This window comes from Gasterosteus aculeatus, chromosome 7 (assembly GCF_964276395.1).
Source record: "Gasterosteus aculeatus chromosome 7, fGasAcu3.hap1.1, whole genome shotgun sequence".
Taxonomy (NCBI): Eukaryota; Metazoa; Chordata; class Actinopteri; order Perciformes; family Gasterosteidae; genus Gasterosteus; species Gasterosteus aculeatus.
The window spans coordinates 22,627,979-22,649,637 of NC_135694.1; the positions used below are offsets into that span (position 1 = coordinate 22,627,979).

The 21,659-nt window shown below is 44.8% G+C and overlaps 3 protein-coding genes, 1 long non-coding RNA gene and 1 other non-coding gene across 7 annotated transcripts; 3 read left to right on the forward strand and 2 right to left on the reverse strand.

Annotated features, from left to right (window-relative positions):
- Window positions 1–442: 442 nt before the first annotated feature.
- On the reverse strand, window positions 443–6,307 carry LOC120821836 (uncharacterized). Its single transcript, XR_005712594.2, has 2 exons — window positions 6,009–6,307; window positions 443–978 (listed from the first exon to the last, which is right to left on the reverse strand). It is a non-coding gene; the product is annotated as an uncharacterized LOC120821836 (long non-coding RNA).
- A 2,449-nt stretch (window positions 6,308–8,756) lies between these two features.
- trnaw-cca (transfer RNA tryptophan (anticodon CCA)) lies at window positions 8,757–8,828 on the forward strand. The gene has a single exon. It is a non-coding gene; the product is annotated as a tRNA-Trp (tRNA).
- A 138-nt stretch (window positions 8,829–8,966) lies between these two features.
- Window positions 8,967–11,154, forward strand: LOC120821808 (uncharacterized). The gene is made up of 2 exons (XM_040180834.2): window positions 8,967–9,423; window positions 10,681–11,154. The coding sequence occupies exons 1-2, from the start codon at window positions 9,096–9,098 to the stop codon at window positions 11,055–11,057; spliced, it is 705 nt and encodes a 234-aa protein (XP_040036768.1). The 5' UTR covers window positions 8,967–9,095; the 3' UTR covers window positions 11,058–11,154.
- A 5-nt stretch (window positions 11,155–11,159) lies between these two features.
- On the reverse strand, window positions 11,160–19,725 carry aifm5 (apoptosis inducing factor mitochondria associated 5). 3 transcript variants are annotated; one of them, XM_078105257.1, is made up of 19 exons: window positions 19,625–19,725; window positions 17,263–17,353; window positions 16,978–17,087; window positions 16,553–16,662; window positions 16,435–16,479; window positions 15,931–16,012; window positions 15,711–15,823; window positions 15,535–15,621; window positions 15,331–15,422; window positions 15,072–15,202; window positions 14,710–14,825; window positions 14,553–14,624; window positions 14,367–14,430; window positions 13,847–13,923; window positions 13,624–13,741; window positions 13,407–13,505; window positions 13,066–13,141; window positions 12,821–12,925; window positions 11,160–12,655 (listed from the first exon to the last, which is right to left on the reverse strand). In XM_078105257.1, exons 3-19 carry the CDS (start codon window positions 17,084–17,086, stop codon window positions 12,571–12,573), a joined length of 1,581 nt encoding a protein of 526 aa, XP_077961383.1. In that variant the 5' UTR covers window position 17,087; window positions 17,263–17,353; window positions 19,625–19,725; the 3' UTR covers window positions 11,160–12,570. The 3 variants fall into 3 exon arrangements, with proteins under 3 accessions (XP_077961383.1, XP_040036697.1, XP_077961382.1); XM_040180763.2 differs by lacking the exon at window positions 19,625–19,725 and adding an exon at window positions 17,567–18,749; XM_078105256.1 differs by lacking the exon at window positions 19,625–19,725 and having other exon boundaries at window positions 17,263–17,544.
- Window positions 18,736–21,652, forward strand: LOC120821804 (TLC domain-containing protein 2). Its single transcript, XM_040180830.2, has 5 exons — window positions 18,736–19,069; window positions 19,145–19,227; window positions 19,643–19,725; window positions 20,604–20,809; window positions 21,341–21,652. The coding sequence occupies exons 1-5, from the start codon at window positions 18,891–18,893 to the stop codon at window positions 21,573–21,575; spliced, it is 786 nt and encodes a 261-aa protein (XP_040036764.1). The 5' UTR covers window positions 18,736–18,890; the 3' UTR covers window positions 21,576–21,652.
- Window positions 21,653–21,659: the final 7 nt, after the last annotated feature.

The window sequence follows — 21,659 nt, forward strand, 5'->3', positions numbered from 1 at the left end:
CCACCGTGTTCTTCAATTAGACATCGGGGCCCTCAGCCGTGTCTCCACCTCAGAAACCTGAGGATTATCATGACATCTAGTGGTGATGTTTTAACAAAGCTGCACTAGAAACCTGAAAATTGATGTGTAAAAATTGCAGTGATTATTTCACTCATAGTCATTTTCCAATAGTGTATAGAAAATATTAAAATCTAGTTTCCCTTGTGGTATTCTCTCTTAGCGATGCAAAACAACAAAGCTCAATCAGGTCTATGATTGTTGTGATTGTGTGTCTAAGAAGCCTTCACTCTGATCTTTGTTGCTTCCCCTTAATGGGATCAACAGAAGTTCTAAAGGGATGCGTGGGACACATTTTTGTATAAATCTATTGATAGTTGTGTGTGTGTGTGTGCGGATGTGTGTGAACGTGCATGCTTTACACTTTGAACAAGAGAGCTTCCCGTGCTGTTTGAGGTTTATTGTTCGTAGTCTGCAGTTTTGTCCACAACAAAAAAAAACAGTCTGACAGAATATTTTTTAAGAAACAGCATGAAAAACATTTTTTATTTTTTAAGGAAAAATGCCAGCAAATAAGCATTCTCTATTGCCCACAATAAAATACATTTGTTTAAAACCAGATTATCAACACACTGGTTGCTGAAATGTGTCGCGTTCTGACTGAGCGTGAGAAACACCGCCCTCCTGCGTCTTCTCCTCTGCAACGCCCATCCGCTTCCTCTGCTTGACTCATCCGGGGCGGGGCTGACCACAGCAGTTCTTCAGCTGGCAGCTTTAGCATGTGCACGGGAACATAAAGCTTGCCAGTGAAGAACTGCCGTGCGTCAGCCATTCGGGGGCCGAGTGTGGAGGGGGGGGCCTCCGGGAGCGCCAGACTTCCAAGCGGACAGCCCCGGGAAGTGACGGACAGCCGGACTTAAAAGGCCCCCCGAATGGCGGCTCCTCCTCCTTCCCCTGTATAGGCTTTGGGCTCACACATTCCTGCAGAAGAAGAAGAAGAAGCAGAGATTGTTTTAACTTCCCCTCTAAACTCCCTGCTCGAGGAGCGTGGGTACGAGGCGGCCCGCGGCCAGGCACGCAGACAGTAAGTGGGTGCAGTCGAGCCACAGGCACAGTGTGCGATCAGCTGTGAGGAAGTGGGTGAAAGGAACCGATATGCAAGATCATGCCTCCGATTACCAGGAGGGGAACACGCACGTCACACAGTGCCAGCAAGAAAAGCTTAGATATTCTCTTGTTACGATGCTCAAAAAACACTGAACTGGCCTTGTTTTTTTTTCAGTTACCGTGGTTACAAAAGCATGAGTGAGAGGGCGATGAAGAGGAGTAGACAGCCTCTAGATGAAAGCAGAGATTTTAGAACCCTTTCACAAGTCATGAGAACTATTAGTTTTGAAGTCCCGATTGATTGAGTAAATGTTCTGATGTTTCCAGGAGAAAAACCGACACCTGGAAATTGCCACGCTCACATTAGGACAGATAATTACATACACATACGTTGGATTATGTCTAAATTTAAGATAATATATTTATAGGTATTTGCCTTTTTTACGGCCACGGGTCTTTTCCAACTTATTCTGGGACAACAACTATCTAGAATATCAGCATACTAAATAAATCTAATATCCAAATATAATAAAGCTATAGGTGTTCGAGGCGCTTTTATTTGGGGGCTCAAAAAAGTTGCCTAAAATTCCCTTATTGTTTCCTCCACTGTTGAACACACCGTTGGCTCAAACACACATCTGACTACACTAAAGCTGAAGCAGATCTCTGTTTTTCTGGCCTTCAAAGAATTTAATCTGGTGTTAATCTTGAGATATTGAGAGAAACGCTCCACTGCATCTGGTTGACGATGAGTAACACATGCTGTGCATTCCAGCAGTAAGGACAACCACAATGATTTAAGGTATTCTGAGTGTCCCTTGGCCTGTAGACTGTGCACAGTTAGAGGGGGTGGGGGGGGGGGGGGCATCCTTCAGGAGCATCCCGACAGAACCAGAGAGTAGTTTCATTTAGACGTATACCTGCGAGCAATAGGAAACACACGTGGTTTGTTTTTCCTAATGTCAGTGTGAGTCAGCATGCGGAGGCGTCGACTCACGAGTCGCTGACTAACATATTCAAGTCTACTACTTTCTTCTTCTCTTCTATCAAAGCAAGGTCTCCATGATCCGCTACAACCAAGTGGTGGTTTACCGAGTCCTGTAGCAGATATATGCACCACAAAATGGCGCTGGTAATTCCAGGGAGAGCTGCCGTCCCTGCAGGACTTCCTCGCTCGGGGGCGTGCGGGAAAAGTGGAGGCTCGTTAGCCGAGCGCGGGGGAACCTTCTCTTTGAGCCGGCCCGCTCTCTCGGACGGTCTCCACATAAACCGAAGTTTATTGGCACTTCAACTCTGGTGCCGCACACTTTCAGACCCTTCTGGGAAGTTCGGCACTAATGTGGTACGGTTTAGTCTCTTCCTGCTTCGCTTCCTCTTATGTTGACCCACAAAAAGTTTTACAGGTATTGAAATTCGTTAAACAAAAAGAAATGAATAAATGTCACTTTAGGGCCACTCAATGAGTCCGATTCTCAGTTTTTAAAAGATGTCATAAAAAGACTTTTGCAATTGTGGTCAATGAAGGAAACCCAGGTTTTGCAGCATCGTGGTTGGACAAGGAAACCAGACTAGGACGTCTCTGTGAGACTGTAATTTGACACAGTAGTGATGTGACCTAAATTCTCATTTTACATAATGCTATATATAAAACGCTTTAGTCAACTTGCACACAGTTAACATGCTGATGTGTCGCAGATACAAAGTTCACCATCTCAGTTCACTGTTTTTGCGTGGCAAGTTTTCTGAATCGCACTAACTTGAAGCGGACGGGAAACACAGTAGTTTTGTAGTTGTTCCGTTATGAACCAAACCAAAGCGTTAGTCAAGTCTGACCTGATGAAAAGCTAAAAGATCATCAACGTTTTTACAAATAGTCTTGAGGGAGGAATGAGTGTGTTAATCTGTCTATACTGATCAACCACGTTGCAGAAAAAGTGGATCTTTAGCAAAAATAAGCCCATCATTCATCCCTTCACTTCTATAAAGAGCCCAGCCGTTCCTCCTCCCCCTCACGAGCTCCTGCTGCTGTTGGTCTGAATGAAATCGAGGAAAAGGACACACACACACACACACACACACACACACACACACATACACATACACACACACACACACACAGGACCACTGACGGTCAGAACCGTCGACTACGGCTGCCACAACCTCAAACTGAATAAGTTATTTGTTCCATCGCGTGCCACTCCTTCCACAAACAGCGGCTCTGTATCTTTATGTTCACAATGACGGGCAGTGTTGATCCCCGGGCTCTTTTGCTGTGGTACCCTTTACCATATCGCTTCTTCCTCTTCTGCTTCTTCTACGGACTTTCCTGTCTTTTCTGCCCCCCTTTCCCACTATTTCTCGCACTCCCAGTCAGATTCAGACTGTCCTGCATTCCTAAAATTCCAGCTGCGTATGTTAAAAATTCCACCCTGGCTGCTGTGGGCTCAAACAGTCTCTTCCACTCCTCCTTTTCCATCCCGCTGTCCTTCCCCCGTCTCCTCTACCAACTCTTCTACAGCTGGTGTGCACCGGACAAGACGTGGCTCACTCGTACCTCCCCTTTGCATTTTTGTCTTTTTCTGCTGCCCCCCCCCCGCTTCTCTTTCTTTCTCTGGCCTTATCCGAGTGAGGGAGTCAGACTGGGCCCATTGATAGCCGTGCGGAAGGCCTTGAGACAGGCTTTCATACATGGGGCAACGGTGTAAAAGGAGATAACACAGAACACTGAGCTTATCCCGGACGTGCATTCGTTGCCACAACAGGGAGGAATAGGTGAGATGGTTTGCACACAGGAGGATGTGAATGAATGATGTAAAATGCAAAAAAAAAGGATTATTGACTTTATTGAGCCTTCGCCGCAAGCACAAGAGCAGAATAACTCATCTTGAGAGCTTGAGTATTACGAAAAGGATTAGCAATAAAGGACAACTGGCATGCAAACAGGTAGAAGCTGCGCACTTCTGTTGAAGATGAAGAACAGAAAACATGAGTCATGTTGTGGTGTTAGAAGCCTAAATAAGGCGTCAAGATAAGGTACTGTAATTGTCTGACCTTCAGCGCAAAAAAAAAACTGCACGTGGAAATATGGGAGGAATTGCAGAAGTATCACAAGAAACTGTTGCAGATTTTGCCTCCTGCTGCTGCTGCAGTTCTGCGAGTGAAAACGCGTCAATTAAACGCTTGACACACATTAATTCAGGTGCATTCCTCTGCTGTGGGTGTGGCCCGGTTGAACCGAGATTGTGGTCTGCGATACAGACCGATCGTTTCAGACTTGGAAATTGGAAATTGGGACAGAGGCAAAAGGGCGGTGGCTTTGCAACACACTGATCACAGTGCAGGGAGGCTCTTCTTGTGCTCCGGCGCTGACTTTAACCCTGAGATTAGCACGAGCAGAGGGTGTGGGGTGTTTGACTTGCTAAGAGCAACAGCTGAATGCCATTCTGAATCCGCAACATCCAGACACGCGTGTGCAGTACGAGGCCCGTGAGCCCGTCCTCGGGGCGGTCGGTGCCATTTTGTTTCAAAGGGACTGGATTTTCCTTTCTCTTCATAACGCAAACCCTCTTGCCCCATCCTCCCTTGAAAATGCCCGCAGTAGTAATGAAGGGTGTAACCCAAGTTGAGTAAGATGGCCACACTTCTGCAAATGTAGGCAATTAAACAGCACCCGGGGAGGGGGGGGGACGCTGCGTATTTCGCCTTCGCGCAGTGCAAACGTCACATGCTGGGGGAAGACGAGTTGCTTTTTAACTGACACCTTGTCATCGTCATGTGACCCTCATCGCCAGGGTGGCTTATATCACATTCAGGGGTTGCAATGGCACAAATGCAGCTCGTGACACAGCCTATTGCGCATTCCTATCAGCACGCTGAACTCTGTGCAATTATGTAAGACGGGCTCCACGGTGCACTACAGTAAGCTTTCCCCTCCCGACCAGTGGAGAAAGAATACCTGCACTTTGCTTTTAAAAAAGGTTTTTATAGAAGCGTAAAATAATATTTAAAGCAAGTATGTAAAGGAGGTGAGGCCCGCAGGTCTGTTTAAGCGTTGTTACACGCCTGCCTGCTTTAAATATGTTGCACTGCTCTTCAGCATTGTAATGCACGTTCATTTGAAGAAAGAGCTGCCAGATGGTGTCACTGGATTTGTGATTTGGATCGACTGGTTATCTTCCTGGTTTTACCCATCCCCTCCATGAGCACGGGCTTTTTCCTTGGCCTGTGATGAACTCAGCAAATTTGAAGGAGCTTTGAACGCCGACGCCTTCTGACGAGTTTGGACAACTTGAATGCACACTACACACTTCAGCTGCTGGTAAAAAAACATTTTCGCGCTCGCAAATGACCGAATCAAATCTCAAGAGGAAACTGTTATAAGACATCTGTAAGCACTGAAGACGTCTGTGTGCCTTTACGAGCTATTCTGTTTCTCTCGGTGTTCATTTAGACATGATTCTGACTTTACAGCAAATTTCTCAGCCTCCCTTTAGCGTCTTTCCACCTGGAGGTGCAAATACTCCATTTAACATTTTATTTTAAAAGCCTCACAGGGCCAATCATCTAAATGTGGATTAAATGTTTGCAAACGCTTGGAGGTTGTGGTCAAATGTCTAAAAGGTGTCAGTGGGCCTGGACGATACGATACATGACACACACACACACACATAGGCCTTAAACCACAACTCCTAAATGTATATCTTCCGTAATCTGACGACGCACATTGAAGCCGAAAGAAGCAGAAATCAGAGCCAAGGAGGCGAAATATTACTTGATCAATGTTAAGGACCCGTTTCCCGGCGGCCGACTCCATGCAAACTGGGTCATCAAATCGGACTGAGGAAGAAGCGTTTAGCCGGCAGACACACACAGACAGCCTCGCGCGGCCGGTAAATCCGCCCCACCTTGACCACCGGCCGGGTCGCTCCCGCTCGGGCCCGCACATCTGGACGGTCCAGCGGAGTTCACACTTGCTGCGGCGGAGTCACGGAACCAGGGTGTGTCGCGGAAAACGTGGATCTCGGGTTGTTGTCTTTTTTTTTAAGGATGTGAAACCTTAAATGTGGATCGGCTTCGGTAGGGAGTCTACTTTTCTTTGCGGCGCAGCAGCAGTGCGGAACGCAGCGCAGCACTTGAGCCTCTTTAACACAACTCCTGCCCTGGTCCTCCCTCCCCCTCCCCCCCCTCTCTCTCTCTCTCTCTCTCTTTCTCTCTCTCTCTCTCTCTCTCTCTCTCTCTCTCTCTCTCTCTCTCTCTCTCTCTCTCTCTCACACACACACGCACACACAAATGCACATACTCCCAACTCAGCCGCACACCGGCTTCCCACTCCGATCAGCTGGCAGCGTGATGACGTAGGCTCCACGAGAAGCAGGGCGTCAGAAGCTGCACGGCTGTGACGTAATCACGCTGTGCGCGCCGCACAGTAGGCAGCAGGATTGGCCTGATGGTAATAATGAATGTGGGTCCACGCAAAGTCAAATGGTATTTTACCGGCTGCTCAGTGCTCTGGCTCTGGAACTGTAAGTCAATGTGAATTTAATATTTTACATGATGATATGAGATGATATATGAGACACAGCTCATAGCTTAGGTTGAGCCAGACCAAAAAGACACACTGAAAGGGAGACAACTTTCCCCCTGTTATAACTACCAAAGGTTTGCTGAGAATAGCCACCACTTGCTGGTCATACCAGACCAAGTGTCATACCAGACCAAGTAAGGGACTTGGTTATGAATTCAACATCTCAGTTGTAATAGAGAGACCGGTTACAAAACCACACTATTTCATTTATTTTGAAATCTTGTTTTATGGCTTTCATTATAACAGTTCTGTGGTGACATATTGCATACTGGTATGTGTTTAATTAGTTCTAACAGTTCAACTGGCTTGACCATATTAGACAATCTAACTGCTCTGTATGTCACCTTGACTATATAACTCAAGACGTGCGTGTGTGTGAAGATGTCTGCGCAAGACGGAGACGTGTGTGAGTCACAGCTCGCCGTCACACCGTCAGCGGCTCTCAAGGGGCGTAGTGTAAACGGAGTTATATGTAAATTTGTTCTACCTGTACAAACATGCAACATTTGACTTTGTTTTTGAAAAAGCCTGTCACTTGACCAGAAGAGGCCCTATGCAAAAGTCACTCGGTGAACATTATCTCTACTCCAAAGAGAAACGCTGTACGTGTTCTTGCTGACTCATGGAGGGTAGATCCTAAGCAGGACAGACGAGGTTGAGACTCTTCGTAGCATTGCTGGGTGAATGATTTAATAGCAGACGGGACACAGCAACCAAGTTTAGTTCCCTAATTATTAGAAAGGTCACATGTGCGTAATAAATCAGTGTGTGTGTGTGTGTGTGTGTGTGTGTGTGTGTGTGTGTGTGGGTGTGTGTGTGTGTGTGTGTTTCTCTGTGTGCATGCATGTGACTTACTGAGGAACCAGTGGGGGAACTGGATTCTATGGGACAGGAATAGGGTGGAAACTCCCAGGGAAATACCAGGCTATACTGCTGTGGATGTTGTCGGAGGTGACAAACAAAACCCCATGAAAGGATTTAAAAGGACATGTTTTCACAAATAGCATTAAGTTCCTTGTAGCACACATTAGCACTTCCATAAATACTGATTTGTTTTAGCGGAATCTTTTTAAAATATACATATAATAGTCATAAAGGTACTGCTAAAATTTTAAAATGCTGTCACACCAACACAATATCAAGCAAATATTGTCATAAATTGAACATCAGATAGACTCGATTAGTTTATAGCTGGTGGACATAATGGATTATTTAGTAGCTACCAAGATACCAAAAATTCCCTCAGGACTTGGTGGAGGGATGAATGCTGGCGTGGCGCTGCATACCTGCTAGAAGTGTTGGCCAGTTTCTCACAGTTAGCTAACTAACATTAGCCTCTGGCCTATAGCCTATTATATCTGACAAAGAAAGTTGAGGCTGTTTTGAGTATAGTAAATAGAGCCATGGTACATTATTTTCTTTTTTTTTCAATTGATACTGGAGTGCATCTTCTTTTTGTAAAATAATACTATGCCGTTTTCTGAAAGTTCCGTCTCATTTTGAACCTTTACGGGGCCTAAACGATACACTCAGAAGTAAACTCCCCGAGATAAAGAAATTGAATTTAAGCTGAACCTACTATGTTTTTACTGGAGGCGTTTAATTGTATTGTTCTTTAGTATTGTGGCTTTTGCTCAAGTTCAGTTTTCTTTGTTTCCAGCTCACTTAACTCATTAATTTTGGCCCTTTGGGCGATCGGTGCCAAAAGTTAATGTGGGCCTTAAAATAGTCGTGACCCACCGCTCTCACACTGCTTTAGTTTCATCTGGGGATCACGTGCGCGTGCTTGATTTGAGATAACGTTCCACTGTGATGACATAAAAGAAGCATGCAGTGGAAATGTTCCATTCGGATGGATCGAGTTTGCTTGGTTCCCACTAGAGGGCTTCGTCGGCTGCTGAGTTGCACCAGAAGTGGATTCTAACACCAAGCTTGTTATTTATGTTAGTTACTGATGACTAACATAGATCAAGTTCACTCACTAATGGAACAGTACGACCAGAACCAATGAATCCAAGCAGCTCTGAGGCGAGCCAGTAAAAAAACATTAGGTGTCCGTCTGCTACAGGATCTCGTGGCGCAACGGTAGCGCGTCTGACTCCAGATCAGAAGGTTGCGTGTTCAAATCACGTCGGGATCAACTATTTATTCAGCGTCTAAATAAACACGTTCAGGATGTGTCTTCAGAAGCTTGTGTGTGTACATAACTCACCAAGTTGTGGCTGCTGTTACAAAAACACACATTTGTTATGACCTTCAAGCCTTTGCATGCGTCACGGACCTTTCGTCGTAGTGCGTGCGAATGTTAGCGGGTATTTCACGTCGTTTTATTTTTCCTTCTTTTTAAACATTACATATTTGATTTATTTGGAGATTATATAGCTTTGTCCGAAAGGTTTACCAGGACATGCAACTCATCACGTGTGCGCTATCTGAGAAGGTGCGTCCTGTCGTCATGGAGACGCGTCGCATTTTGGAAAATATGTGCCCCCGCAACAAAAGACAGCAGTCGGCAGATCGGCATCCAGCGCGTTTCCCCGCGCGCTCCCTCCCTCCCCGGCTCGCGCACGCGTTTCTCCCGCACGGAACCTGTTCGTCAGCACCGTGTCCGGACCTCACCGGGATGCCGGAAGACGAACGCTGCACGCCGCTGCTGCTCCCCGGGAGCTGTGACGGTAAACGGAAGAAAAGAAAGACGAGGAAGAAAGTCACCGCTGCGGCCACAGAAAATACAGGTGAGCGCAGTTTGTCGTGCAGGTGCAGGAAGGCACATCCATGCGTCACAGGTGACCCTGCACCCAGTGTGTAAGTCAAAGTACTTCAAAATACATAAAACATGAAAGCGTTTTCAGCCCAATTAATGTATATTCTATAAACATTCCAAAGTAAAAGCACCTACTGTGTTAATATAAAAATTGCATGGCAGCTGTAATCATTGCTGCCGCACAACGGATCACTGGTTGTATTGGTTGAGTTGAGGAGTTCATTTGAACTACTTTACTCACAGTTGTGCAGTTTACACGTAACAATGCATCATATTGTATTACCAACGTGTACCGAACTTTACAATAGCAGAAACTAAACAGATGAAGTGGTGTATAGAAGTGTTTGCTTCATTTACAATGTAATGAAGTCTTAAACAGCATAAAATGGAAATAATCAATTAAAGTCACCAGTTACACTGTCGTCTCAACTGGACCATTCACAAAGTGCTGATAAGGTAAAAACAGCAATATTTATAACCTTGTTCTTCAAGTTTATTATGTTTACAAAACTACAACAGCATTGAGGGACAAAAATAGTAAATTTTCAGCCAGAGAACCCAAACAAGCAAAAACTCACCAAAAATAGTCAGGACGTGAATAATTCTCTGGGTTTATGACTAGAGAGGACTCTTCTTTTCATAGACTCTCTTGCATAGTCTGGGACGTTTTAATGGTCAAAGAGGAATTTTACATTTTTTTATTATTTTATTTGATCATTTTCAGTTGAGAGAGATAAGAATAAACATGCTCATGCTTTCCTACAAAAATTGAGTGCAAAAGGCACGACGGATGGTTTGGTGGTATAGAAAATGTATAGTTGTGCTACTTATTTATTAAAACAAATTGTCTAATATCCGACCATGAGATGTACGTTAATACACGTACTGAAAAACCTTTAAACCTCCAAATCTTACATCTTACAGCAGTCATTTATAACACTAAAGACTTATGAGCACAGATCTAACCAACAATCATTTGAACAGACCCCAGTTCAAACCAGGGTCTCTGTAATGATACGCAATGTGCACACACGTATCATGTGGTGGTAGTGCATTCCCTACCATGTTGTTGGTCAGTAGAGAATAGGCCCCCCCACACTGTCTTTTTACAGCACATTACTGTAAACCAAGCCATCAGCCTTCCAGCTCTGGAGGAAGTCATTTGTAATATAAACCATCAGCTTTGTTTGGCAGTGAGCACAAGCTTACGTGCCTCTTCCCTATACAGATAAACCTCAGGATGTGTCTTCGCCCCCTGAGACCTCCGCTGTGTCTCTGCTACCCCCAAAGAGTCCGGTTCGGCCTCGAGGCCAGCTGCCCAAGCTCACCGCGTCCAGCAGGAAGAGCGGGGAACGACTCCGGAGGAGCAAGAAACACCCCACGGACTCACCGGCCCCGTTGCAGGCTGCCCACGGAGCAAGCGGCGTCGGGCAGCTCTGCGCCCAGGCCAGGGAGAGCCTGAGGTGGGAGGGAGCGCTGGACGACCCCCGGGCGGAGGAGAAGAGGCTGGAGCTGTACAGGGCCAACCGGCGGCGGCGTTATGTCGCACACAGAGACGCTCTGTTAATGGAAACCCAGGGGGCTTTGAGACAGCCGGCTCCTTAGGGGAGCAAAGAGCAAACAACACGGCTTTTGACTGAATCCAAAGAACGGAAGTCATTACTGCGTTTGAGCACAAAGGGAATTAAAGAAGCAAGTGGAAGTGTCACGTGTTTCATTTCAGGCTTTATTGTATTGACATGATTTAGCAGCAATGAGCCACAGAGTGAAGATTTCTTCTGCACTGAAGAGAAATCAGGCGTGTGTGTGTTACGCACATTTGTTGACCTGCTCTACCAGTGATTAAATGTGCACTAAATACAGCCATGGTCGTACCCTTCGCGCATTCTACTTATGTCCTGCTACTATATAGTTATACAGTTAAACGATGCTTAGAAACACTTCCTCTGCTGGGCGATAGATGGCAGAAAAAACCTCTGTCCTCTGAGTGAATCATATTCTCGAACACTGATAAGTTAATAAATGCAAAAAGATTTTACTCATTGAACAAATTGAAACGAAATAGACACAGTTTGAATAACAATTACATCCCTGCAGGGTTCACGTTGCATTGGTAACAATCAAGAGGACTCTTATTCAGCACATTTCACTTCAGGACTGGAATAGATATGACGATTTATACGTGAGACAATCTTAATATATGAACGTTGTTTTTTTTATTCATTTGTGTTGAAGAACTTAAATTTGTTATTTAATTCAGGACACGTGTTATATTATGACGTAAACGACGTAAACGCTGAGAAAACAACTACTGGAGGAATCCATGACTTATAAATGACTCAAAATACGAGCCTTCAGTTGTGGGCTTGAGAAGTCTGCAGCAGGTGAACGGAGGCGTGCAGCTGACAGGAAGGAATGCATGTAAACATGCATGTGTGAAGTAAAGATGGAGATAGACCAGCACAAATACATGGGGGAGGAGGGGGGGAGGGGTGTCTTTTTTAACAGACAAAAACACAGCATTTCTTTTGTGAAGGTTTTGTCACACTGCAGTTGTGTGCTGTTTGTCGACGGCCTTTTGTTCCCTGTTGGTTTTTTGTTATCGTTGCCTATTTCAGCATCTCTGCTTCAAAGAGCTGAGCACTAACCCTCTGTCCTCATAATCCCCCCCCCACGCGACTCACCGACGGACCACGTGCATGGCCGCAGTGGGCTTTAAGGCCACTTGGGTTGTTTCCAGCTAGCCCCCCCCCCACCGAGCATCAAACACCGCCTATTAAAGACACACTGCAGCATCTGAACTGTGGTGTCTCTGGACTGTCGCTGGAATACCCCCATGAGACACGAAGCCATGAAATAAAATAAACAACTCTCATGAAATAATAGAAGAAAAAAACATCAAGATTATAAAAGAAGCCCCAATAGCTGCATTTGTCTGAGGTATCTGTTGTTTGCGCGGCGGAACGCACAGTCCGTGACGCTCCGTCTGAACCTAAGAGTGTGAATGTAAACTTCACTGTGGATCGCGTGAAGTCCGTCTCCTCTGAGTCAAACGCTGTAATCCGGGTCTCCAAGCTCTCCGGCCTCGGTGAGAGAGGTGGGGACAGAGAGACGGAGGTCAACGCCGTACCGCGGACGTGTCGAGCAGAAGACTGGAGGGAAGTCTGGTTTTGGACAACTGCAGCCAGCTCAGGTCATCTGATCTGAGAGGAAAGCGAGGGAGAGAGAAGCTGCCATCACATGCGTCATTACCCTGGTCGGTTCCTCTCGTGTTGACCTGTGGGGTTTTTTGGGGCAACTCGGGAAAGCTGAAACGCCGTTGGAGGTCCATACGAGAAGAGAAAGAAGAACAGAAAGTTTTCGCGTACTCAGCCTCTTTTTTGGTGATGACTTTTCCCGCTGCGAACCTCTCAGCCACTGCAGACGCCGCGGGGTCGTAGTTCAGGCTGGCCGCCGCTACGACCTCGTCATTCCTACAAGTTACGTCTTTTTTGTTTAATCAGACATTTGAACATATATAATCATTGATAAAAGACAGTTAAACATGTTTGTTGGTTTTGCTGGTGTTGTTTGTTTTTGTCAACAACAGCAGCTTTTATTTTTCTCAACTCACTTGATGTACAATGCCAGGAACTTCCTGTCCTCCAGCGCTCCTTTCATTACAATGTCAGTGTATCCCTCCCCAAAGCCTGCACACAACCAGAGTAAAAACACAAGCTACATATGGTGGAGTCAGGAGAAACTATGGAGTCCATACTCTGTGCAAACAGTGTGTGTTTGTCGATGCTATTCTAGTAGTAATTCTTTACTTTTACTTTATTATTGGAAAATACAAACAAACATTAACAACTTAAAAAACTTTGCTCGAAATAATACGCATATTCTTACATCTCCACTTGTTGGGGGCTGCGGTTGTGTGTGTGTGTGTGTGTGTGTGTGTGTGTGCGCACCCACCTGTGTATCGGATGGTTTTACCCAGGAGGACGGTCCAGTAGAAAGGGACTGAGCTGAGTTCAATCTGTTTATCCAGCATGTTCAGAGCTGCTATCCTCCCTGGGAAACAGTTAATCACATTGGTTCAAAAGCTGGAAATGAATCCAAACAACATGTTGTCTTGTAAAGTCTATCATAGTAAGACTTTGCGAGCGTATTGACTCCGGCGCTGCTTCACCGTGTGCTTGTGCCATCTGCCAGTGTCCGATGTTGACCGGTCGGTTCTTGGCCATGGCCAGAGGGAAGGTGGCCAGGTCGCCCCCACAGAACACACCAGGGACGTTGGTGCGCATGTACTGCAGGACAGAGAGATGCTTTCATGTCCGCTCTGGTGCTGAGTTTGCCAGTTTGCAGAGAATGAGATGTAGATGATGAAGGTAAGGAGCTGGTCGTTAGCTCACCCTGTCGACTGGTACGAAGTTTTTTGAGTCCGTCAGGATCTTGCTGCCCCTCAGGAACTCAGAGTTTGGTTTGATGCCTGGTGGAAGAAAAGAGGACAAAAGTTCATGTTTTGTAGGAACGTTATTGATTGTTGGTGCTGTTCAGCAGTTTATTGCTTTTTGTGCATCAATTAGAAAAGTAGTACAACAAACATATGCAAAGGTGTCATAGTAAATCTCTCTATGTGTATGTCAGCTCGGCACAGAGACGCATTAATTGTCTGTCCACACGCATGTGCTAACCAGTACCGCAATATAGCTAATGAATTAATGAATGCTGGTAATGAGCTGTACAATAAGCATTCCTGACAGGCCGTAAGATATTTCTGTTTTTATAGGAACCGACGGTTCAATACGAAAAAAACTCAGCTAATTTAAATATGTGATAAGTGTTTATTATAATTATGTTATAACACTCTTTAAGCAAATGAGCATAACGTTAGAAGAAACGTTTTATGGAGATGTGTATAAACGCACTCACCAATACCAACAATCAAAACATCTGCTGGAATAACCTTCCCACTTTTAAGCACAACCTCCTTCACCTTGAGGAAGAACACAACGAGACAGAGGACAGGAGGAACCCCGTGTTTAGAACTTCTTTTCTTCGCAGATGCCTGAATTTGTGATGAACTAAATTGGTACAATGTGTAAGTTCCCACTTTACCTTGCCATCCACACCTTTGATCTCTGTGACGTTTTCATTCATGTAGAATTTCACGTTTTGTTCTGTCAGCATCTGCAGCAACAACAGAGTTCAAACTACAAGTTGCCGAAAAAGGGAAGTGATTTAAGGATATCATACGGGACTCTCTCTTTCGCACCATCATGCTGACTTTTCCAATTTCACGACCCAGTGTGTTCTGGTACGGCAGCTCACTGCTGCCGATCACTGTGACACTGGAGGCTTTGTCTACCAAATAAGATGCCACCTCCATACCTGCAAAACAAAAAGAGGAAGCAAAGATGCGGAACATTCAGATGAAAACAAAATGTATAGGTGCCTGAAAAACAGTCAAAACAAATGAAATTGAACACATCCGGAAAACAGGAAATGAAATGTGGGCTTACTCACAAAAACACAAAGACTAAGGAAATGATGCAGGATAAGTCATTTAAAGCCAAAGCGTAAAGCTCTGTATTCAGGTTGGTTTTATGGCCCTTCTTTGCACACTGCAAACCGTACCGACAAAAGAGGTTCCCACGAGGACGACGTCGGAGCCCAGGCAGGCTGTGTGGATGTGCCGAGCGTCCTCCGGAGTCTCCAGCATCCTCACGTTGTCCAGTTTGGTGCCGGGGACATCCAGACCCTTCGCCCTGAAGGACAGGCCATGATTATTCATGAGCTCATGCAGTGTAGGGTAGTGCTGCTCCAACAATGACCACTTTCCCTTTTAAGGCTTTTAACTAATGACGGTCAATCTGTGTGTGTGTGTTTTCTGTACCTGCACCCTGTTGAGATGAGAAGATGGTCATAGCTCTGAACTGAGCCGTCTTCAAATGCAACTGTCTTCATGTCTGTGTCCACTGACACGGCCTGTAACGTGTTGAACAGATCAGATGACCTGATAGTGTTCAGACTACAGTCACGAGAATGATATTAAGGAATTATGCAACAACACTATGTGAGCAGATGTGAGGGAACTCACTTCTTTCCGGAGCCAAACCTCGATGTCGTGCTGATAGAAGAACTCCGACCTTCTGAGAAGAATACTGTCGTTCTCCACATTCATCACCTGTACGATGGGTGACAAAAGACGATGAAAACAGACCCATTCATAACCAGAATATTGCTGTTTGTATTACACAGTTTACTCGGCAGCACCTTGCTGAGTCGTGTTTTGTCATAAGGTAAAAGGTCGTCTCTGGTGACCATAATGATCCTTCCGCCAAAGTTCTCCTGCCGCAGAGTCTCAGCACAGATCAGCGACGCGGCTCCTGCACTCACAGAGAGTTCAGAGTTTCTGCCAGTCCACTCAGTGATTAATAACAATACAACGACACCCCGCCCGAACACAAAGACATACAGAGTGGTCCCGACTCACCTCCTCCCAGCAGCAGAACAGTGTGAGTAACTCCTGCTACCGCAGCTCCCATACGCTTTACTCTTTTTTCCTGCTTCAGAGTCTGAACCATGCAGAAAACACCAGCATCATAATAACCCATCAACAAAAGTATGTGTTCACATATAATATGGTCAAAGAATATAAAGGATATGATCTATTCACCTTTTAAAAAGTTCTAAATTGTTCCACTATGCAATTCAGGTTGAATCTCCTTAAATTCCCCATGCATTCCAACATGCAGTTGCATGCAGTATGCATCTCATTTGGTCACACTATTATGTCCTTACATTGCCATTTGAACTCTGAACCTTTGCTCATAGATGTTTTCCTGCATTCAGGTAAATATGTAGTAAATATACTTATGGCATCCTAAATAACACAGTTGTGTGGGTATTGAAATGTACAGCTTGTCTAATTTCAACCTAAGCAAAGAAAGTGATGAAATAGGAAGAACCATGAAAGAGAAGTTAACTGTGTACTTACTTTTTTGTTTACAGACACGTAAACTTTGTTGTTTTGAATTTTGACCTTCAAAAGAGAAGAAGACACATTTTAAAATGACATTAAAATGAGAGTAAATGTCTGTTGGTGTCGTTTGTACCTTGTGGCACGGCAAGCAGTCCATGCCGGGATACTCCTCCAGATCTCCTGTATGAATGTTAAAACAGGCGCCATGCCACGGGCAACGCACTGTGTTGCCTGAAATAACCCCTGAACACACACACACACACACATTATTTAAATACTCTGTGTTAAGAAAGGAACCAATATTTAGGACAAACTATCAAACTGCACAACATGTTGAAAACGCCGCACTTTCATGAAACTGTGAAGTGTACTAGACCTTCACGTTAAAGCTTTTTGATCTGCCGAAATGACAACTTATAATAACTATAACTATAAAGTGTGGCGCAGTCTTAAAAGACAAAAATCTGCGCAAATGAAACTAATGGAGCAGCTAATTGTCATGAGACAGAAAAGTGATTGAATGGAATGAGGGTGTGCTGCTGCTCGCTGCGTCTTTACCTTGGCTGAGAGGAGCTCCATAGTGCGTACACTGGTTACCGATGGCACTGTACTCGCCCTCGGTGCGGCTCAACAGCACGCTGTGTTGTCCTACTTCAACCTCCATCATCCTGAGGCAGCAAGCACACACACACACACACACACACACACACACGGATACTGCAATGAGTTTGCAGTCAGAAAAGTGATTCAAAAAGGCCCGCTTAAATAATTAGGATTTAAAATCTGGCATCAATGATTTGTAAACTTGTAAACATTATTGATCTTTTTCAGTCGGATCCTTACTGTCCATCCTGCAGGTCCGACTCCAGACACACAACCTCAGTCAGCTCCTCGGATGTGTCCTCTGGATCAGATTCCGGAAACTCCTCACGTGCTGAACACACAAGAATACACGCACATATGAGCATGCACATATGTGCGTGTATTTCAAAGGAAGGCAATGACATCAGCAGGTCTGTAATAAATTCCTAAATTTCCTAAATAAGAATCGGTAAGACACACAATGCTGTGTTGAATTCAGTGAAAGATCAATGAAGCTTTCTATCCGACCGCTTAATGTATAAATATCTTCAGGCAGATTACTTACGTGGTTTGGTCGCAGACATCTCAATGATTCAGCTGTAACACCACAAAGATGTACACAAAACCTCCGGAAACATTCAAAGGTTGTCAGATGCTCTGTTGGGAGAAGTTCTTCCACAGCGCAGGGTTGACAGTTTGTTTTCTGCCCATCAGCTCAATGGTGGGATAAGAGCACGTTTCCACGGCAACCTGTCCATCCCAAAATCCTCGTCCCTCTGATCCCGGGCGACAAAGTGAAAAAGTGGACGTTTCTGGGGGGGTTTGATAAGACGAGCAACAATCCAACAAAAAGTAACTTTTGGGACTCCGGTGAATGAACAGTGATGTGTGGTGATGTTCAGCCCCGTTTTTGTTCCAGAGAAAGGCGATGGGGGTCTTTTGTGTTTCATAGAGAAAGGCTGACCGGGCAGCAGCAGCCCGCGCTGAATGGAAGGGCGACAAAGCACAACTTACAAAACCGGATTTGGGCCCGCCATCATCCACTCACCGTTCCAAGTTTCAAGATTCATCACTTGCCCTATTTAGGTTTTTACATTTTATTGGGAGATGAATTGTTGAGGTAAAAATGAACATTTGTTTGCATTTTTTGCATAACAAGCACAACCAACCAGACAAAGCAATTAAAGAAAAAATAAACTTTAAATCTGAGTTGGAAAGAGTTGTCCCGTCCGCCCTTTTGGGTACTTGCCCATTTCAAGTTGGGCCAGAGTCTGAAGACAAATCTGAGAACTTGACATGAATTCATAGTAGAGAGACGGGGAGAGAGGAGCTCAGTGTATCATGGGAAGAACCCAGCAGTCTCCGCCCATAGCAGCACATGGAAGGGTTGGACAAAGACAAGCCGATTCAGTTCCCATTGGTCAAACCGTTCATACTTCATGCTTCACTTTCCACCTGTTGCCATCCGTGGTTTTCTACCCCGTTGTCTCCTTTATACGGACAGATATCGCTTTGGGTTGTAGTTTTTACAACTTTACACCTCTTTCTTATTGTCGTCATTTTGAAATGTTTAAAGCTTACTCTATGCAATGATTAATATATACTGTGGGATTAGTGTATTGCTTGGGGTTATTTTGCTTTGAGGGAGAACTTAACATTATCTTGTGTCATGTTATCGTGCCACTGTGACCTCTAACCCCGAGTCACTAATCATTTTGTCAGTTCAAGTGAAGGGAGGACAGTGTGTTAGAGGGCAGCACTTGTGTGTTGAGACTCAAGCAGTTTGTTTCTTCTTCAAAGTGTGTTGGACCTGAAATGTGGGCCGCAGACAGGAGCACGTAGGATTTAAAGTGAACTCAGACCTCCAGGTTCTCTGTAGAAATCTAGTAATGGATTTAAAGTCAACAATCCTGGTTGTCGGAGGCTCTGCATGCTCTTTCAAACTGCTGAACACCCTCATCAGATTCCTCCCGACACCAGAATCGGCTCGCAAGAAATCCTGGAGGTGGAGGAACATCAGCACCTCGTTAGCTCACAGCTCACTGACAGGAGCATGGGCTGTTTTATGGTACGTAAAAACACAGTAATCACAGATGCCTCTATCCGTTATTTTAATGTCTTCCTCTCACTTCCTCTCTTGCAGTTTCTATCTTCAACCTCACATGCTGGAGGACCTGATGTCTTCTCCCTCCTTGCTGTCCCACAGCCTGGTCGCTGTGTCTGCAGGTGAAGACCTCGCTCACGTCACACAAAGCTTCACATGCTCTCACATCAGCAAACCGCAGCCATTAGGCCTGGAATCAGCTTTATTATTTCTCCCAACAGAGAACAGAAAATTAAATCCAACTGTCCACTGCTACAACATTGGTGACAATTAATGCACAGTTTGAATTTCTGAGTCTTTCACAACAACAACAACTTCCAAGTCCAAATCTGATCATGGATTCCCATCATGAAGTTAATTCACCTCACTTGGAAATAAGATGCTAATATATAATATTTTTGACAATAAAGTAAATACCAGAGATGTCACCCATCAAAACGACCTTTCTGCTAGATTTAACAAGCCTTAAGAAAAACAGTGAATTATTTTTGTGTCAATACACCTTTGTTTCATGCTTACATATTATTCCTCCTTTAGGTTATTTTATCCAAGACTTCTTTGACGTGGCTTTAAACGAGTCCTTGAAACGTTCCTGGGAGGTGCTTCTCCACCACTCCGCGGTAATGAACTTTACTCTGTGTTTTTGTGTGTCTCTGTGTGTGTTTACACGTCTATGTACGGTCACCATGACCGACAGCTTAACACAATGCAAATAAAGGATCATTCCCCTCCACGCCCCCTTGGATGCTTGTATTTAGTCGTGCCGCATTTGCAATGCATGGCTGTCTTTCTTAAGTGACATATTTTCTTCTATATTTACTGGTTTTGAAGAAACACCCAACAACCTTCCCAGAGAGGATTTCAGAGCATCTAGTTATAGAATTAATTAATGAAACATTAGAGTCCATCCAGCTGTAATTTGGACCCTGGTAAAAGGATATTTGTAAGTTCAACTATGTTCATGCGTTCTAATGAAGACGTCAGTGAATAAACGGATCCCCATCCAGCAGGAAAAGTGCTCACAGACTTTAGGTCCCAAGATTGGAAAATAGATGACACGTTTTATTATCTGCGTTATGTGTGGGATTGCTGATAACTGAGGTAATAAATCTCTCTGAGATGATCTTAAATTGCAGATTGAACCAGAGGTAGTAAAACATTAATGCCAAACACTCACAGTTCAAGGTCTGCTTGTGTAGAACTTCAACAAGATATATGATATAATGTTTGCAAGATTATAACACCATTCCATATAGCCTCCTTCAACTTCTTCACCAAAATAAAATAGATATTTGGCAATTGGGTTGATTATTTACAATAATATATGTATTATTTAATACTCTAAACACCAAGTGTTCTTGGTGTATTACATATTCATTCATATCAACTCATTTGCAGAAATATCTGGATATGAAGGTCCCCTCACGTATGTGTGTGTGTGTGTGTGTGTGTGTGTGTGTGTGTGTGTGTGTGTGTTGACCTCTGATTATTTTCTCAGGTGCTCTCCTGCTTCAACTTGTCAGTGACGTTCCGCCTCTTTGTGGGCTTCTCCGTGATGTCTCTGCTGGTTGAGATCAACTCCGTTTTCCTCCACGTCAGGCAGCTCCTCCTCCTGTCGGGTCGGAGGAACGTGCCTGGGACGGACGTCAAAGCCCCTCGGCCTTCTGTGGCCTACAGAGTGACCAGCTGGCTCAACCTGGGAACGTAGGTGGTGACGATTCTCTTCTGGAGGTTTCACAGCAGTAAAGCCACCTCTTGGACCAAAAAAAAGTATTTATGTGGGAGCATGTAGAAAAATCTGAGATCTATGTTGAATGTGAGCCTATGCATGTGTATGTCTTCAGACATATCGGAACATGAGAATCACATTTAATGATTTCCATGGCCGGTCTGTCATGTGCTGATACTTATTTAAATCACTGATTGATGAGGATGCCGTCGAGCTGCTAGCTTATCTGAATGTTTAAAGTAAGGATTCTCCGGATTTGTAACTTAAAAAGACTTGTTAGACATAGACACACAAACTTGTCCCCTTTCTTGCTGATATTCACATGACAAGGTTGATATCGTATCAATCTCAACATGAAGTGGGAGCCGGGGCACCGACACTGAGCCTTGTTTTGTCCAACAATAACAAATCTGCCTTCCAGGTTATTTCAAGAACAATATAAATTCTGGGTAAGCAGTAAGTACTTGCAGAGTTTCTAACAAGAACATTGTTGTCTCGACCTGCAGGTTATTGGTGTTTCGCGTCGGCACGATGGCTTGGATGAGCCGCTGGCTGGCAGCTCACAGTCAGCGTATGTCTCGCTACGTCCTGTTGCTGGGGACAGTGAGCCTGAGTGCCATTTCCACCATGAACATGGTGCTGTTCTACAGACTGCTCAGAGCAGACATCCTCACCAGCTCACCCGGCACAAGCAACGGCGAAGCCGGCTCTCGGTTTGCCCTGGATGGTCGAAGACAATGACTCCATTGGTAAAGAACAGTGGAGCGCTGTAACTTTATAATGTTTTCTTGATGTCAATACAGTAAAGATGAAGCACACGTTGGC

Bases quoted from the DNA above. Each gene is read 5' to 3' on its own strand.
- LOC120821808 (XM_040180834.2), top strand. From the start codon at position 9,096: ATGCAACTCATCACGTGTGCGCTATCTGAGAAGGTGCGTCCTGTCGTC. The intron at 9,424-10,680 runs GTGAGCGCAGTT...TTCCCTATACAG, and splicing joins TGCGGCCACAGAAAATACAG to ATAAACCTCAGGATGTGTCT.
- aifm5 (XM_078105256.1), bottom strand. From the start codon at position 17,426: ATGTCATTGCCTTCCTTTGAAATACACGCACATATGTGCATGCTCATA. The intron at 15,203-15,330 runs GTACAGAAAACA...CCTGTCCTTCAG, and splicing joins CTCATCTCAACAGGGTGCAG to GGCGAAGGGTCTGGATGTCC. The intron at 14,431-14,552 runs GTAAAGTGGGAA...TTCTTCCTCAAG, and splicing joins TCAAAGGTGTGGATGGCAAG to GTGAAGGAGGTTGTGCTTAA.
- LOC120821804 (XM_040180830.2), top strand. From the start codon at position 18,891: ATGGATTTAAAGTCAACAATCCTGGTTGTCGGAGGCTCTGCATGCTCT. The intron at 19,070-19,144 runs GTACGTAAAAAC...CCTCTCTTGCAG, and splicing joins GGAGCATGGGCTGTTTTATG to TTTCTATCTTCAACCTCACA. The intron at 20,810-21,340 runs GTAGGTGGTGAC...CTCGACCTGCAG, and splicing joins AGCTGGCTCAACCTGGGAAC to GTTATTGGTGTTTCGCGTCG.